The following is a 17213-nucleotide window of genomic DNA, read 5'->3' as shown; positions in this document are numbered from 1 at the left end:
TTACTAACACCGTGTATTTCAGTATCGCCTTTATTATCATTGTATTGCTGCAGCAAAATGACAGTTGGCAAAATAAACAATTTAAAGACTAGTAAGTAGAAAAATATCAGGTATTCACATCTATAATAAAAACTACACACAACATGGATGTTGCACTTTAAGAGGAATACAGTGGGACCTCGCTACTTCGCGGTTCCACGTTCGCGGGTTCAGAGCTTTGCGGGTCTAAAAAAAATAAAATGATAAATTAAAATAATTTAAAAAAAAAAAAAGTAAATTTTTTTTAAGCATTTTTGAAGGGGCGTTGCTACTTCGTGGTTCCACGTTCACGGGTTCAGAGCTTCACAGGTCTAAAAAATAATGATAATAAAATAAAATAATTAAAAAAACAACATTTTTTAAGCATTTTTGAGGGGGCGTCGCTACTTTGCGGATTTTCACTTTTCGCGGGTGGTTTTGGTCCCCATAGACCGCGATAACCGAGGGATTACTGTACTGTATTGCACTTTGAACCGGGACATTGCACTTCAAAGTCTAACAAAGTCAGCGTGACAACGATAGTATTTTGCTTTTGTGTGAAAGTGTAAAGTAAACAATGTGAAAAAATGTCACAGTATTGAAATAAAAGACTTCTTCGAGGGTAAAACTGACATTATTTGGGGACCACCGGCTTTAAGCTATGCTGACGTGTCTCACGCCCTGACCCGGAAGTACTCTGCGGAATGTTTTCGCGCGTCTCCCGCCCTAACTCGTTGACTCCCATGCATCCGGCACCGGAAGTGCCTCTGCTCACACAGTGACGTGTCACACGCGTGACCCCTTCTTCTTCCGGTGCAACGTGTGTGTTGACCAACGCGCAGCCCTTTTTCCTCCGCGAGTAACTCTTCCAGTTTCCCGGCTCCCCTTCGCCCACTCGACCTTCTTCTCTCACGGCATCACGCAAACCTCCAACCCGCTTGACATGGCTTCGGTTTCGGCTCCCGGTCAGGCAGTCTCCGCTCCCTCCGCTGGACTCCAGAGAGGGATAGTGAAGATGGTAAGAGGCTCCTCATGTGTGGGCGCTAGTCACTTAGCTTGGAGGGTTCGGAATCGCTGGCAAGATTCGGCAATAAAACGCAGCGACTGCAGATATAAGGCGCAGAAGTTGCCTTAGGTGTTATCTAAAACAAGCCGCTGCTGTTAGCCTGCTGCTAACGCGTGCGTGTTGAAAGAGGTTTGGAGCACGCGTGAAGTGACGGACGCGCGACGTGGCGACTGACATTTGTGACATTTCCCCTCCAAAAAGTCTTTTTTTTTTTTTTTTTTGCAATCGCGTCGCTACAGATGTGCGGTTTCCCAGCTCAATGGCGTGAGTGGCGTGGACCTTAAAGGGGGTAGCGATCGCCCACGTGGATTTGGCGAGATCCATAGATAGCCAAATTTATCATATACATGTGAAACATGAACGTGACCTCCTTTCCCCTCGCTCCACTGACACGTAGCTACCCCTTTCAAGCCCTTATCACGTTAGCAATTGCAGGTACAGTATTTACCCCCCTTCCTATTTGTTTTCTGCATATCTATCACTCACAAATCATCAAAACCATTTGAATAGCCCACAGAGACAACCCAGGGAAATCCAAAATGCACTCTTTTGAAATGTTGATTCCATTGAGGCACACAAATACTTTTTGAATGAAAACCTATTTGAATTGAATATTTCGGAGCCTTCGCTCTGAAAACCCTGGTCTACTCGTGATGCCAAGAGCAGAGCCAAGAAGAAATCCGACAGTGTTTTCCATTAGTGGCCCCGGTGCTGTGGAATGCTCTTCCCCCTGAGATCGGATCTTCAACCTCAGTGGAAATGTTTCAATCCAAGCTTAAAACACACTTCTACTCTATAGCTTAGGAATAACCTATATTTTATGTTGACAATATAAGGGGATGGTGTCATACTAGTCTATAATAATAGTTTGCAATAGTCTTTGATCTGTGCAGCCACTCTTTGTGATTAAGGTCTATACAAATAAACTTGACTATTTGGCCCAATCTGAAAAGGAAAACAAAGCACGATGGGCAAAATGCATCTTGATTATCCTCAAGACTTTTGGAGGAACAATTTGTGGACCGACGAGTCAATAAATGAACTTTGGAAGGTGTGCAACTCTACTGTAGAAATGGCACAACATCTGACAAAAAGAACATGATGCTAACAGTAAAGCAATAGTGGTGGCAGTGTGGCTGTCTGGGACTTCCTCAGGACCAGGACAATTTGCTGTAAATGACGGGATAAAGGTTTCTGGTGTTTACTTGAACGTCTAGCCATCAGTTGGTGCTCTCAGACCATTGAGCAGGACAACTAACCGAAACACACCAGCAAGTCCACCTCTGAACGACTCAAGAAAGAAAACAAAATCAGGATTCTAAAGTAGCCATGTCCGAAGTCAGATTTTAAATCCTTTTGAGATGCCTGTGGTGTACCCTAAAATGGGCAGTTTATGCTAGAAACCACTCCAATATGGCAGATTTGAAACCAATTTTGCAAGAGTTGGCCGAAATTTCTTGATTTCTCTTATGGCTGCCGAAATGTTTTAAAAATTTTTGCGCCAGGTGTATTTTGTGTTTCCTCTGGTTGTCTCTGTGGGATACAAAAATGGGTTTGATGATCTGAAACCTTTTGTGAGGGATAAATATGCAAAAAAACAGACATCGGGAAGGGGGCGAATTCTTTTTCACAACACTGTACATATTTGCATTTTCTAATGCCCGAAAGCTCAGCATAGTGTAGGGAGGTGAGGTTTTTATGACTTTCTCCTGCAGGCATGGATGTATCTCACCTTTCAGGAGAAAGTCAAAAAAGGGTGACTTACGCGAATCGTGTAGATCCGAGGAGAAATTGTTTTGAGTTTGGGAGGGGATTTTTCTCAAGTCTTGGTTATGTGTGATGCTGCACAGACCACTGACTATTACAGACCATTATTAAACCATGCCCTGATCTCAATTTCTCTGAGTGAATCAGGCCTTTGGGGTCGTGGGTTTGAATCAAAATCAGTATTTACTTTCAAGTCCTGTTTATTTGTTTGGCCCTTAATCACAAAGAGTCTGAAAGGAGTGCACAGACCACAGATGATTGCAAACCACAGACTATTGTGACACCATCCCCTGATCTAAAACCTACGTGGGGGCAAATAATACACAGATATTGTCACCATAAAATATAGGACCCCTAGGTGTGAATGAGCGAATGAGTTGTCTGTCCCTGTGTGCCCTGCGATTGGCTGGCAACCAGTTCAGGGTGTCCCCTGCCCACTGCCCGGAGATGGCTGGGATGGGCTCCAGCCCCCCCGCGACCCTAATGAGGATAAGCGGTACGGCTGATGAGATGAGATATGCTATAGAATAAAAGTGTGTTTTAAGCTTCGATTTAAACAATTCCACTGAGGTCGCAGATCCAATCTCAGGGGGAAGAGCATTCCACAGCACCGGGGCCCGAACGGAGAACGCTCTCCAAGCTGCGGATTTCTTCTTGGGTCTTGGGATCACTACTAGACCGGCATTTTCAAGGCTTAGTTTGAGCTGAGAAGTCAGATTTTGTTACGATTTCTAATTAAAAACAAGCTCTGACCCATTTTCACGCCTGTGTTCAAGGGCCTAGGTTTGGTGTTGCTGCCGACTTGGCATATTTTTCAAGGAATCGCATCATACTGATGGGGACGTCACGATAATTTTCAATATTGGTGGGGACGCGCCCCTCGGTCCGTGTCAAAACTACGCCCCGGACTGTAGTTATCTTTTCGGCTCTTATCTCCGGCATCTCGATTAACAGCCCCCACAGATACGATATTTGCACAGTTCTGCACGGATGCCGTGGTCGTTAAAGACCAACATTGCGCTTGATTCCATCGTTACCGAGGCAACCTTCGCAAATCCGCAACACTATACGAGCTCTTATTTACCGTAAATTCCGGACTACAACGGGATCTATTGGTCAAACGTTGGATGCGCCAATCAAGGAAAAATTCAACTTTTGTACATTTTGCACCAGATTTTGAGCCACAGCCTTAAAGCGCAGTCTATGTATTTTTTTTTCATCAAAAAAAAAAATCATCTTTGAAATGTCTGGTACAGAAAAGTAACACATTTGCGGACTGTGCCGGGAGCTTTTAATCTTAGTCAACTTGCGCTGCAGTCATTATTAATGAAACTGGCTTTAACATAAACGCAGGAATGCTACTAAAACATTGTACATAATTGGAACCTTTCCAGCTAGTAATGTCACATGATTTAATATTTAAGTAAGACACCAAGTTACACAAATTATTTAGGTATATTTTTCCGATTGCGCTGAAAACTTCGAATTTGGCTGTTATCCGTCCGATAATTGTCAGCCGTATAATTATCGTGTACCCCTCCTTGGTTAATAACTATTGTCGGCAAGTATAATTTTTTTTATGCAGTAGTAGCAATACCGCTTCACTATCACTTTGTCATGTAAGTAAGGGATGGGAGTGCTTAAGATCAGTTGAACGTTTCAACATGTGAACAGGCTGTTGCATCTGAATTTTATTCTGTAAATTTTGTTTTGAAAAGGTTTTTGTCACATTTCTTCCTACAAATTTGATCAATATTGACTTCTGCGCCAGTTGATGAACCCCCTTAACAATTCTGTAAAATTCACTAAAAATCACAATCCAAGACGTACCCAAATTGAGTTGATTGCTGTTCTTGAAATGTTTGAAGAATATGGACAGTTTTGGTCTCATTTGAAAGGCAACACTCTGAAGTTTTGTACTCTACTCAAATAATCCAAGTTTTACTAGCATTGAGTCATCTAAGTTGGAACACACATGAATAGAATTTGTTCTGCAGACAAATTTAACATGGGCATCTTAGCTGGAATACAGCTGGGACAAAAGCATGAAGCCTTAATTCGTCCCGGGTTAAGTTTGAAAACTACTTAAAAAAACTAAACATTGTATTTTACTCATTTTTTTAAGGGTATGTAAAGGCGTTTCCAAAACTGGCCATTCGGAGATGACCAGTTCAGTCCTAAAACCTCTGCAACAGTGTATTTTACTCGTGGCAACTTTTAGACATAGTAAAAGAGTTGTAAAGGTTTGACCTCTCTATCCAGAAGTCAACCATTTATTGTACGCACTTTACCTGATAAATGCGTGGAAAAATGGCCCCGGGTTCCATTACACACGTTTATTTTTGTTTCTACTTGTAATAAAATTGCTTAAAATTTATGTTGGGACTTTTACTGTCCTTTTTTAATTTCCCAATTGTGTTTCCCTCTCCAGGTGTTGTCAGGGTGCGCCATCATTGTGCGAGGTCAGCCCCGCGGAGGGCCGCCCCCAGAGCGCCAGATCAACCTCAGCAACATCCGAGCGGGCGCTTTGGCCCGAAGAGCTGCCCAAAGCCAGCCCGACACCAAGGACACCCCCGATGAGGTGTGTTGGTTGTGAAAGGGACAGTGTGTCTTCTTTGACCACCGGGTGCTGCTGTTGTCTAGTGCAGGCGAGGGTTAGTTTAAAGGGACACTGTGTATTCGTTAGTGACGATTAATGGTACAAAAAACCACAGTAAAACTTTTTTTGCATTTTTGTTTGGATCCCTTGACCACTAAGGTTGTAGGGACAGCATTTCCAGTGGTTTGTCTTGGGAAAGGACAGCCAGGTGGTGCCCATCCCTCTCCGGGCCGACCTGTCTTGAACCGAGGACGTTTCGCATGTTAGGCGAACGCGCTAACCACTGCCCTCAGAAACGTATTGATTTGAGTATTGGGCAAAAATACTTGAACTATCATACCAATTTTCTCAATCCTAAGAAGGTTGTATTTCTTTTACATAATGGAAGGTAGTAGTCATCGCCATATTTGTCCGGCATGTTGCTGCTACACTGTGCTCATTTGGCACTGGGTTTTGTTTGCATTAGATAATACAGTGACAACTGGTGGTCAAATATTGCACAATGTACTTTTAACAAGAAATTATAGTTGTAGTTGGTCTAAAAACAAACTCTTTTGGTATGTTTTTTTTTTTTTTTTAAACTTGTGTATGAGTTATATAAAGACATTCTATGATCAACATTTTAAGCCATTCTAGTAAACGGACCCCTTTCCAAAGATTTTTTTAAGAGTGGACTTCAACCTACTTTTTTGGGCACATATTTATGTATAATGTTGTATTGTTCACTGATTTTAGTGCAACTATTTTGTTCCCTTTTGTTAATCACAGGTTAATATCATTTTTTTCTGCTGTGCCCAAAAACCTATAATTTTATTTTCAACTTTCAGGTAGTCTTATGAAACCTCTCGGACAGACAATAGTAGCCTGTACTTGGCACAAGTGACACATTCTACAATGCCAGTATTTATTTGAAATATACTTGTCACTAACAGTTTTAATACAATTGCGTCTTGTTGATTCAATTTTTATCGACAATTGAAATGTTCTGCTCTGTGTCATAACTTGAATTTTTAACCACTGCTGCAACGTGTGGTTGTATACTAGAAATCCTGCACGTACCCTCTTAAAACAGGGTCAAATGAAAGTCTATCATGAAGCTATTTGTGTCCAAATTATGACCTATAGCTGGTCGAAATTGGCCGCCAACTATCTCTCAGCCTTATAAGATTTCAGTCAACAATTTCACCAAGTCAAGTCCTGTTTATTTGTTACACCCTTAATCACAAAGAGTCTCAAAGGGCTGCACAAATCAAAGACTATTGCAAACTACAGACTATTATGACACCGTCCCCTTATAATGTCAACAAAATATAGGTTATGCATATGCTATCAAATAGAAGTGTGTTTTAAGCCTAGATTTAAAGAGTTCCGCAGACGTTGCAGATCGAATCTCATGGGGAAGAGCATTCAACACTACCTGAGCCTGTATAGAGAAAGCTCATGCTCCTACGGATTTCTTCTTGGCTCTTGGGATCACTAGTAGACCAACATTTTCAGAGCGAAGGCTCAGGACCGGAACTTAGGGCGAAATTAAATCTGAAAGATATGAGGGAGCAAGTCCATGCGACATAATCTTCGTAACTTCAAAATAAAAGCCTACAGATTTATTATTGTATCGGTATTCTTATATTTCTAATGATATTTTGAATTTGAACTACTTTTATAGAGATCTATTTTTCTTATGAAGTTTGACGAAGCTATTGTTCCCAAAGCGCCGTTCATTTGTCTTTCCGTCCCTGTTCCCCAGCCGTGGGCCTTTCAAGCCAGAGAATTTCTACGCAAGAAGTTGATCGGCAAAGAGGTGTGCTTTACTGTGGAGATCAAGACCCCGTTGGGCCGCGAGTACGGCATCGTCTACTTGGGAAAAGGTTTGTACACTCAATTCCTTTCTCCTAACAAGGTTGTTCCCGTCTCTCGAAATGGTACTGTGGCTATGTTTAATGGTTGTTTATTGGTTTGCTTTGTCATCAAAATGATACATCATGAGCATTGTTGAAGGTGTCTGATCAATTTAGCTTTTTTTCCTTATTTTTATATATTATAGAACTTGATCTGACCGAATCTTTCAAAAATAAATATGCTTAATCTTGTAAGCAAAATGTGGTATTTTTATTTTTGCTGATTATGGTTCGAAGCTTAAGAAAACTCAAATCCACAATCAAAATGTTGTATTTACCGAGACAAAATAAAAAAATATTTAACCGCAAAACAAAATAAATCATTGGAAAATCTCATTAATGAGATCAGTACTTTGTTGGTAATACTTTTGCACAGAAACCTGTTTCAGCATGTGGTGTCCAAACCTTTGAGAAAGGGGGCCAGATTTGGTAAACTGAAAATGTGTGCGGGCCGACTATTCAGCTTGACATTCTTGGATTACTCTTTCATAAATTCACTCTCCGGGAAAAGTCAGCGTCGCAACTTCGTAGCTTGCCTTTGTAGCGTTTTCATTTGACTCTCAAGAAAATGCGCTGCTGTTCTGTTTGAACAGCTTCCAGGTGCTTTACCTTTTCACAGCGTTTCTTCCCAGCTTTTGGTTGTCGGAATATTTGGTCTGGCAGTGCCTCTTGATATTTTATTTTTTGGAAACAGTCTCTTGGCAAATTAGGCAGATGCAGTTTTATTGGATTATAGTGAAAAAGTACTCACATTTCCAATCGTCCATTTCCTTTTATCTACAGTCACCATGTATGAAATAGGGCGGGCTAAAAATGTTCACAAAAAAAGCCAATGGTAAGGTGACCAAAGGTCTACTGCCATCATCTGGTCTAATGGTGATTTTTCTTTTTCTTTTTGTACAAACGTATTTCATAGTGTCAACATTACTGGCAACATATTATTAATTTTCTGAGAGTGGTTGGGGCCAGTTAAATTTTGATCACGGGCTGTGGGGCTGCTTGAACAAGCACAAATTGCAAATAAATGTAATGTAAAGTAATTTATTATATGGATTTAATCATTCATTTATTTATTATTATTATTATTTTTTAGAAGGCATCTCTTGGTGGCTACACGCTAGCAGTTAGCTGAAGCTACAAAAAAGAACAAAATGAATGCAGATACAATAAGTAATATGGACTCGTTAGCAACCATATTAGACGTTTAATTTCTCTTACCTGATATGAAGTGTGCGCTGCAAACCCAAGCATTTTTGATGAGTACCTCGGTCCAATCTTTTTGCTTTATTTACTTTAACCACAACTCTCTTTTTCTTTGAGTGTTTGCTGTGATCCTGTAAAACTTCACTATACCATCACTAACATTTTTTCTCCGATTCTGGCACACATGATGCCAACTTACAGGAACGACAGCTTTCCTTTCCTCGGTCTTCTAACCATTGCAAGTATTGTTTAGCGTCCAGCTTCGACTGTGACGTCACGCGTGACTAAAGCTGGGAAAGGGTCTCTACCCACACGTTCTCAATGGGCCTCAGGTCAGGGGATTTGAGAGGACGACGGAGAACTGTAACACCTTTACATGACTTCAGTCACAGATGCTTTTGTCACTGCGGACCAGTCACAGATCATGCTTGAAAATAAAATAGAATTTATATTTTTTTTCTGGCAAAACTTTTAGTACACAAATGCATTTACTCTGGACTTGACAAAACACAGTGGATGAACACCAGCAGCTGACATGGCTCCCCAATGCATTACTGGCTTCTGGGTTTCAAGGGACTTGGATTTTGATCCTCTTCAGACTCTGGCGCCTTGATCTTCAAATGAAATCAAAATAGGGGCTTTTGTTTGAAAAGAGGACTTGTCCAGTGCGATTATTCCATAGCCCAAGTCTGACGCTTCCTCCCTTTTCTCGAGTACTGAAGGTGCTGGACCATGGGAATATAGCGATTGTAGCCCATTTCCCAGACACGTCCGTGTTGAGTGGCTTTTGATACCTGGACCCAACTTTCGGTCCATCCTCTTTGAAGTTCCCACAAATTGTTAAAGCGGCTCCTTCTCACAATTCTCTTAGCGCTACAGTCATCTCTCTTGGTTGTAAAAGCGTTTCCTGCCACATGAGGGAATGTGCTTTAAAACTGCACAGCCTGCTCTTTGGAGATCTTTCTTCTTGTGTCTTGTCCTCTGGATGGAGTGCGTCATTTATAGTCTATGGACAGCAGTTAGATCAGCAGTCTTCCCCACACTTAGTTTACTGAACCAAGTTGTGTTTTTTCAAGTCTCAGGAAACTCTTGCAGGAGTTAGACAATTCAAGTGATTGGTCAAAAAGCCTATACGTGTACCTTCTCACGATATTGTTGGATAATTTGAGTTTTCAAATGCATATGCCATAATCTGCAATATTAACGCAATAAAAAACTTGAAATATGTCAGTTGATTCGTAATTCAGAATCTGTGGCGCTTTTGTTTTTACTGCGAGACAGAACTTTCTCAAATTTCTAATTTTGAGACGGTTCCGTATTGCACATTCATATGTACTACACATGTTGCCTTCATTATAAGGCTTTTATTCTTTTTTTTTTTTTTTGCAGCACCCGAGAAATAACTGTTTTTTTAGGGGGGGTCCAATATGGCTCTCTCAACGTGCTTAAAGTTTAATATGCATGGATGTCATAGCTATACTTACGAACTTTCTGTAAAATTTTTAACGTCGCATATTCCGTTCCGTGTATGTTTGAGTGTGTTGGGGTGTGCGTTTGATAAGGTCGTCGATCGTTAATGTCAAAGCCACGAGGGTTAACATTGGGCGTTAAAGACTAAGCCGTTCCTGTTAAAAAAGGTTTTCTGATCCCCAAACTGTGTTTTTTCAATCATCTGCTGCATGTGAACGGGCATGATTTTCAATCACAGGAACATCCATCCATCCATCCATCCATTATCTGCACCGCTTATCCTCAGTAGGGTCGCGGGGGTGCTGGAGCCCATCCCAGCTATCTTCGGGCAGTGGGCAGGGGACACCCTCAACTGGTCACAGGGCACACAGAGACAGACAACTTACTTGCTCATTCCCACCTAGCGACAAATTGGACCGGCCAATGAACCTGACATGCATGTTTATGGAATGTGCGAGGAAACCCACCCAAGCACGGGGAGAACATGCAAAAACTCTACACAGGAGGTTCGATCTCATGACCTCAGAACTGTGCCGCACACGCGCTAACCACAGCGCAGCCGTGCTGTCCATCGCAGGAACAGCTAGTCCTTATTTAAAAAATATACAAATACTGAAAAAAATATAATTCAAGCCTAGTTAAATGCATAGAATCCTTTGACTATAGATGCAGGTTCCAAAAGACGGGGTATTTTCACATGCATATGTACTTAAAGCACATGTGCTCATGTTAGCCAAAGTTTGAACATGTTACACTTCCTAAAATCAGACCATTTTTTTTTCCTCTTTTGCAGACATAACGGGGGAAAACATCGCAGAGTCACTGGTGAACGAAGGCCTGGCCACGGTACGACGGGAAGGAATCAGAGGCAACAAGTGAGGCCGTTTTCCTCCTTCTAACATTGCTTTTATTCTAGGCAAGTTTGTGGCAGTCCCCCACAGAGAAGCTCTTGCGTATTTTAGGATATTGCATAAGCACTCGCCTCTCTGGTTTGTAATTGTCGGGTGCCTGACGGGCAATGTAGCGTGGTGTACTCGCGTGTGACATAATAACTTCATTCGAGCAGTTCTAAACCGATAAATGTTGCTTTTGTGGACAAGAAAAACAATTAATGTTGAGAGGATCGTTCTGATTTTGTCTACTTAGAAGGGGGAGTTTTCTCTATTTCCAAGCCTTTTGGCAAAACCCGTGGCTCTTAAATGCTGCGGAGCGGCTACCAGGCTATTTTCCAAAAATGTGATTAAAAAAAAATGGGGGAGGAAATATTTATTCTTTAGGATGAATCTAATGAATAGTTTCATAATCAATGTATCGGTCGGTTATCTTTTCGATTGATGAATCGGATTTCTTAAAGACATTTTTAATTTTGACCTTTTTGTTCAATTATTAAAGTTTTGTATATCTACCCTGGTCATATCCCTCAAGAGCGGTAACCGACAGCAAGACAAACACGTACAAAAACAAAGAAAATTAAAAAAAGGGTAAAAGTAGCAAAAACCCAAACAAGTCGAGCACCTCAGCATCCAAGTCGGTCAGGCTTTCGTCCCTCCAAATGAAAACGGGATACGAGAAAGCGGCCGTGTCACTCGGGTCAGGGTGACACAACAGCAGGGCCTGACAGATTTGACTGGTTTACCCCCGCCGTATCATACGATGCCCTGCCCATCCCTTAGAACGCGTCCAAACATCCCTCTATCCTTTCACAACACCTCTCCACTCATTTCTATCACCAACAAGAGCTCTAGCTTCCACTAGATTTAGACCTTTTTGCTGCAGTGCACTCATAACACCTTCCATCCACGTCAATCGCTGTCTCCTTCCATTAACTTCTGAAGTTTTTTACAGATAGAAGAATATTGCACAAAACAACAAAATATTGTTTGTCTATTAACTGGACAATAAACAAAAATACATAGAAATGTTTGTGATACACCTGAAAATACATAACATACTCTTCTTACCACCTTATCCAAAAATCATATTATATTTGGACTTATCATACAAAACAAAAACGAGAGAGCAGGGGATGCTGCTGGGTTCTACTCTTGCACTGACTCTTTAGGCATTTGCTCAAAAATCAAACTAAAACTGTATTAGTTTGTTTTTATATAATATACCTTTGCCAAAAGTTTCCCTTTTATCTGTAAAAATGCATGCTGCGTTTCATTGTGTGCTCTTTTTAGCCCCAGCACCTCTCTTCTAGGTGTGTTTTTTTTGTGAATCCTCAAAAAAATGACATCAAAACCAGATTTCTTGATTGAATTTCTTAAATTTGATCAAAACAATGGAATTCACTGGAATTCGTTAATATTGTAATAAGGTTTAACGTCATTGCGTCCTTTGAGTAGTTACGTGGTGCGTTGTCCCAAAAAATCATGACGGCTCTTTATGTATTTGTAACCAACTTTGTAATTTTGACACGAGGCTAATATAGATACATACTACACTCATTGCCTTCATTTTAAGTCTTTAATTCATATTTTTTGCAGCGCCAGAGAAATGACTTTGTTTTCTGGGAGGTCCAATATGGCTCTTTCAACATTTTGGCTTGCCGCTGCAATAGTTAGTCACATGCCTGCTGACTAAACACCTCAAGGTCTCATTTCGGTGGTTTCATTAGCCATTATCCAGTGTGACTTTGTCCACTGATTGTTATGGGGGAGATAATGGGGTTTGAGGATGATGGCATTGGCCATTGCGGCGGTGTATTGGTGCTTTGGACATGTGTTTACCAACTGATTGCAATTTTAGGAGGATATGCTCACTCGTCATTTGGGATTTCTTGCGCACCCAGTCATGTAAATGGACCATTTTGGCAATCATGTTTTGCAAGCGGATACATATTAGGAATGAATTGTTGTATTTTCAAGCCAGGCCTTTTGAAGTGATGCTACATGGCCTGCGGGCCGAATGTGGCCCGCCACATCATTTTATGTGGCACGAATACGCTGGATTGCGTAGACTTTCAGTTTGGATGTCGCTTTACAATGTGTTTCACTCTTTCCCTTTTACACACTAACTCATATCTTTCAGGAAAAAATATAGAATCAGTGCATTATGAGTAAAAAATAAGGACTGACCCAGTCAATTTCCTTTCCTTAATTGGGCACCTGGCTTAGGTTTAGTGCATTAACATTTAGTGGCAAAAAAAAATCACCGCAACATATGTTTTCAGTTTTATGCACCTGTTTAGGATGGTGATGGCTCTGAGGAAGAAGCTATCTCTGAGCCTGTTTGTCCTTGTTTTGAGGGACTTGTAGCACTTACAAGAGACCAAAAAGTTGTGGCCAGGGTGCAAAGTGTCTTTTATCATATTGATGGCTCTGCTACAGTATCGCAAGAGTGGAGTAGTGGGTGGATGCGAAAAGAGGGAGGATATGACGAAAACAAAAAAAAGTTGGAGTTTAATGTGATAATCAATGAGTTGCCGACTAATTGATTCTCTGTAGCATCTTTGAAGTCGGTCAAGAGTGTAATTCAGTAGACATAACGTCTCCTGTGAATCCCTAATGCCCCCGATAGGTCTCTAAGCACTTACTGTTGCCGTATTTGCTTACCGTCATTAATCTTCCAGAGAACATTAAGGATTCCCATCCTGAAGTTATTTTGCCTGAAATATGTCAAGGATGCCTTGTGCTTTTTGTGCTGTACCTGACATGAGATTTTGCTTGTGCTAGTATGGACCAGGTCAGGCTGTGCGACCTGGAGGACCAAGCCAAAGCCTCCAGGAAGGGAATGTGGAGCGAAGGCGGCGGCGCCCACACCGTCCGCGACCTCAAGTACACCATCGACAACCCGCGACATTTTGTGGATTCCCTGCACCAGAAGCCCATCAACGGTATGCGTCTTCCGGGGTCGCTACGGGTGCTTGAAATCTGGGAAATTGCTTACATTTTAATGTTGCGCTTTCAAGGTCGGGAAAATTTTTGAATTTTTGGGTTGAACAAAGAAAAAAAGGCAGCACGATTGCATGGCTTTGTTGTGTGAAGCCATCGCCCCTTACAGGTGCATCAAAGAGTGCGAAAAGAGATCATCCTTTCAGAATGGCCGCTTTGCACTCCTATATGAAAGATAACTCACAGAGGTGACTAGCTTAACTATGATTTTTTTTGGCTACGGTTTACAAATGGGGCACTAAGATACCTGTATTAGTGTAATGATTATGCATCAATTTGAGGGCATGTAAAAAATGGAGGTAGCGTTTCTCAGTGGTAAATTGTCATGGGAAGAACAAAAAATGTAAGCTACATTATTACCATCATTTTATATTTGGGGAGTGATTTCTCTCAAACATATTATTCGGATCCACATTTATATTTGCAGTTTATTTAAGGCAGGGGTGGCCAACCCGGTCCTCAGGAGCTGCATGTCCTGCATGTTTTGGAGGTTTCTCTTCTCCAACTCTGGTGATGCAAATTTTAAGATTGTTTGCAAGCTGCGTGGGAGCTTGATAATGACCCAGAGGATTGGACTCACCTGTATTTGAACAGAGAAACTCCAAAAACATGCAGGACCTGCGACTCTTGAGGAACGGGTTGGCCACCCCTGATTTAAGGTCTTAAAACGCTCTCTCAAAATTAATAATCGCATCCGCAAAGTACACGATTCACATCGTATAACCTCTTATAATGGTATTGGAAAATTGGCCTTCAAAGTGCTTGAATTTGGTCATAAATGGTTTTCAAACCCTGATTTTCTCAGCTTGTACTATTCATGAAACGTCCACCAGCGGAAGCGTCAGATCACTGGCACTAACCGCCTCTTTGGTCTTTTGAGTCATCTGAATTCCGGCTCTTTTTAGGGGACTGCCTCTTTCTGCTCGGCTCACAGAAAAGAGTCGGCTCTTTCGGCTTACAAACTGCTCTTAACGATAAAGTACTGTATTTTCACGAGCATAAGGCGCACATGAAAGTCTCCGTTTTGCACCCTGTGTCTGATGAAAAGCAGGGAGGACACCACGAGGCTGCTGAAGGGTGAAGTGTGAGCATCTCTATAAGGATAGATTCACATTGCAGAGCTCAATGCGCAGTTCCCATTTTTGGCTGAAATTTGATGTCTTTGGGAGATCGTTCACATTTCCAAATAAATGCGAAATGAATGCAATCTCCTGTGTGAACGCTACCAACGTGTATTGCTAGCGCAGAAGAGGACACGTGGCGTCACATGCTATGCGTCCATTGTTTGAGGAGGTACTCATGGATGCTTACGCCCTAGCGTATTGTGCTACCGGAGGCTGAACAGAGTTGTTCCCCCAAGAATGAATGGAATCCAAAACCTCATCTTCCCTCTATTGAATGCTTTCCATTTTTTAGTCTCCCATTGTGTGATGATTTCTACGCTATGCCAGTAGTCGCCAGAGAATTGAAAATGAATGAATGGAAGGTTCGCAAGTGGAGGCTGAAAACGTTTTTGACAAGCTTTTCTCGGTGTGTTTAACTTTTTAATATTCAAATAAACCACAACCATACTCTGTTTTGCTTTTGCTGTATTTTAAAATAAGCACACTTGGATGCTTCTCTGTCTTATTTGGAAGGCATGGGGGACCTATTGTGCAATGCGCCCTGTGTCGTGTTACATACAGAAATGGAATCGGCTATGGCGCCTTTTAACACTGTGCGGCCTATGTCTGTGAAAATAGGGTATATATAAAACTCTTCAGATTGTTTTTGCTGCTTTAATCTATAGACTAACATTTATTATACACAATTATGAACAAATATTTTAAAGAGGGGGAAATAGAAGTTAAAAATGGAAAAAAGTGGGGAAAAAATAGACAAAGGAGAAAAAAAGAAAAGCATGAAAAAATCAAACTTGTGAAAAAAGAAACAATGAAAAAAATAAAATTAAAATAAATTAACCTCGTGAGAAAGCAAAAGCATGGGGAAAAAAAGCATGGAAAGAAATACATGTTATATACGGTATTCAAAAATAAAATATTTTTGAGCGTGACCAGATAGCGTGTCCACCTCAAAGTTCAGAAGACCCAAGTTTGATTGCGCCAACTGGACTACCTTTGTGGAGTTAGCATTTACTCCTCATGCTTGGGTGTGTTTCTTAAGGAGATGGTGTGTAATATTTTTTGCCTCTAGGTGGTACAAAAAAATCATAGAGTAAAAAAACAAAAGGCAAAATACATGAACTATCATACCAATGTTTGTTTTTATAAAAAAATTGTAAAAATAAATTACATGGTGGAATCCCGACTTAGGTTACCACCATTTTTGACTGCTATCCTGTCCACATGCTGTGCTCTGTGGCACTGGCCCTCACTCGTACCAGATAACCTAGTACCATTTAGTGGTCAAATATTACACATTGGGGCTTTAAGTGTAATTTGTCCCAAAAACCTTCAGGTCAGGTTGAATGTTGAGTCCAAATTGGCCCGATGTATCGTTGCAAGTGTCAATGGTTGTCTGTTCGAAACGTTTTTTTGTTTTTGTTTGTGGATAAAACGCATTATTTTTTTCAAGGCGATCTTTACCGGACTTGTGTCTTTCCCCATCAGCAATCATCGAGCATGTACGTGATGGCAGTGTCGTGCGTGCCCTGCTGCTCCCTGACTATTATCTGGTCACCGTCATGCTGTCTGGAGTCAAGGTAAGCCTTAAATACATGAATGTAAAGATGTTTTCAAGGCCAGGAAAATGCTTGAATCTAGGTTGACATTGTTGCCATTGATATGTCTTTCCGTGTTTCTAAACGAGTGTGGTGTATTAAAGCTGCGCTCGCATTGTTGAAGCAGAATGGCAGAATTATGTCTGTTTATAGCAGACACAAAAAGATCGTATTCACAATCTCCCTGATCATCGCCATCTCGAATGGTCGCATGATCCGGAAAACACAAACATCTTGGAGTAGAAAACTGCTTCAGGTGTGCTTTGGCACAGCGCCATTGGCGTTCTGCAGCCAAAGGCATTGCAACTGATTCCCTATGCAGTTGGCGCCGGGGATGCGTGGGTTCTTGTCGATTATTCTTGTTTGTTTCCCGTCCGTAGTGTCCCACATTCAAGCGGGAAGCAGACGGCACAGAACTGCCCGAGCCTTTTGCCGCCGAAGCCAAATTCTTCACCGAGTCTCGGCTGCTGCAGCGCGACGTACAGATCATCCTGGAAAGCTGTCCCAACCAGATCATCCTCGGCACGATTATGCACCCGGTAAGAGACGAGAGCCGTTTGACCCGGCCCGTTGGGGC

At 41.5% G+C, this 17213-nt stretch overlaps 1 protein-coding gene across 1 annotated transcript in view; it reads left to right on the top strand.

The window, feature by feature from the left end:
• Positions 1 to 812: 812 nt before the first annotated feature.
• snd1 (staphylococcal nuclease and tudor domain containing 1) overlaps positions 813 to 17213 on the top strand; it is a 237408-nt gene continuing 221007 nt past the window's right edge. The window contains exons 1-7 of the mRNA XM_088347694.1: positions 813 to 1036; positions 5283 to 5432; positions 7198 to 7318; positions 10815 to 10896; positions 13699 to 13859; positions 16527 to 16618; positions 17017 to 17175. Of these exons, the coding sequence (XP_088203820.1) occupies positions 962 to 1036; positions 5283 to 5432; positions 7198 to 7318; positions 10815 to 10896; positions 13699 to 13859; positions 16527 to 16618; positions 17017 to 17175 (840 nt within the window). The 5' untranslated portion in view covers positions 813 to 961. The remainder of the gene's footprint in view (positions 1037 to 5282; positions 5433 to 7197; positions 7319 to 10814; positions 10897 to 13698; positions 13860 to 16526; positions 16619 to 17016; positions 17176 to 17213) is intronic.

The sequence above is a fragment of the Urocampus carinirostris genome, chromosome 11 (genome assembly GCF_059441175.1).
Source record: "Urocampus carinirostris isolate Australia breed hairy pipefish chromosome 11, RoL_Ucar_1.0, whole genome shotgun sequence".
NCBI classification, from domain to species: domain Eukaryota; kingdom Metazoa; phylum Chordata; class Actinopteri; order Syngnathiformes; family Syngnathidae; genus Urocampus; species Urocampus carinirostris.
This window is presented reverse-complemented; position numbering and strand designations above follow the sequence as displayed.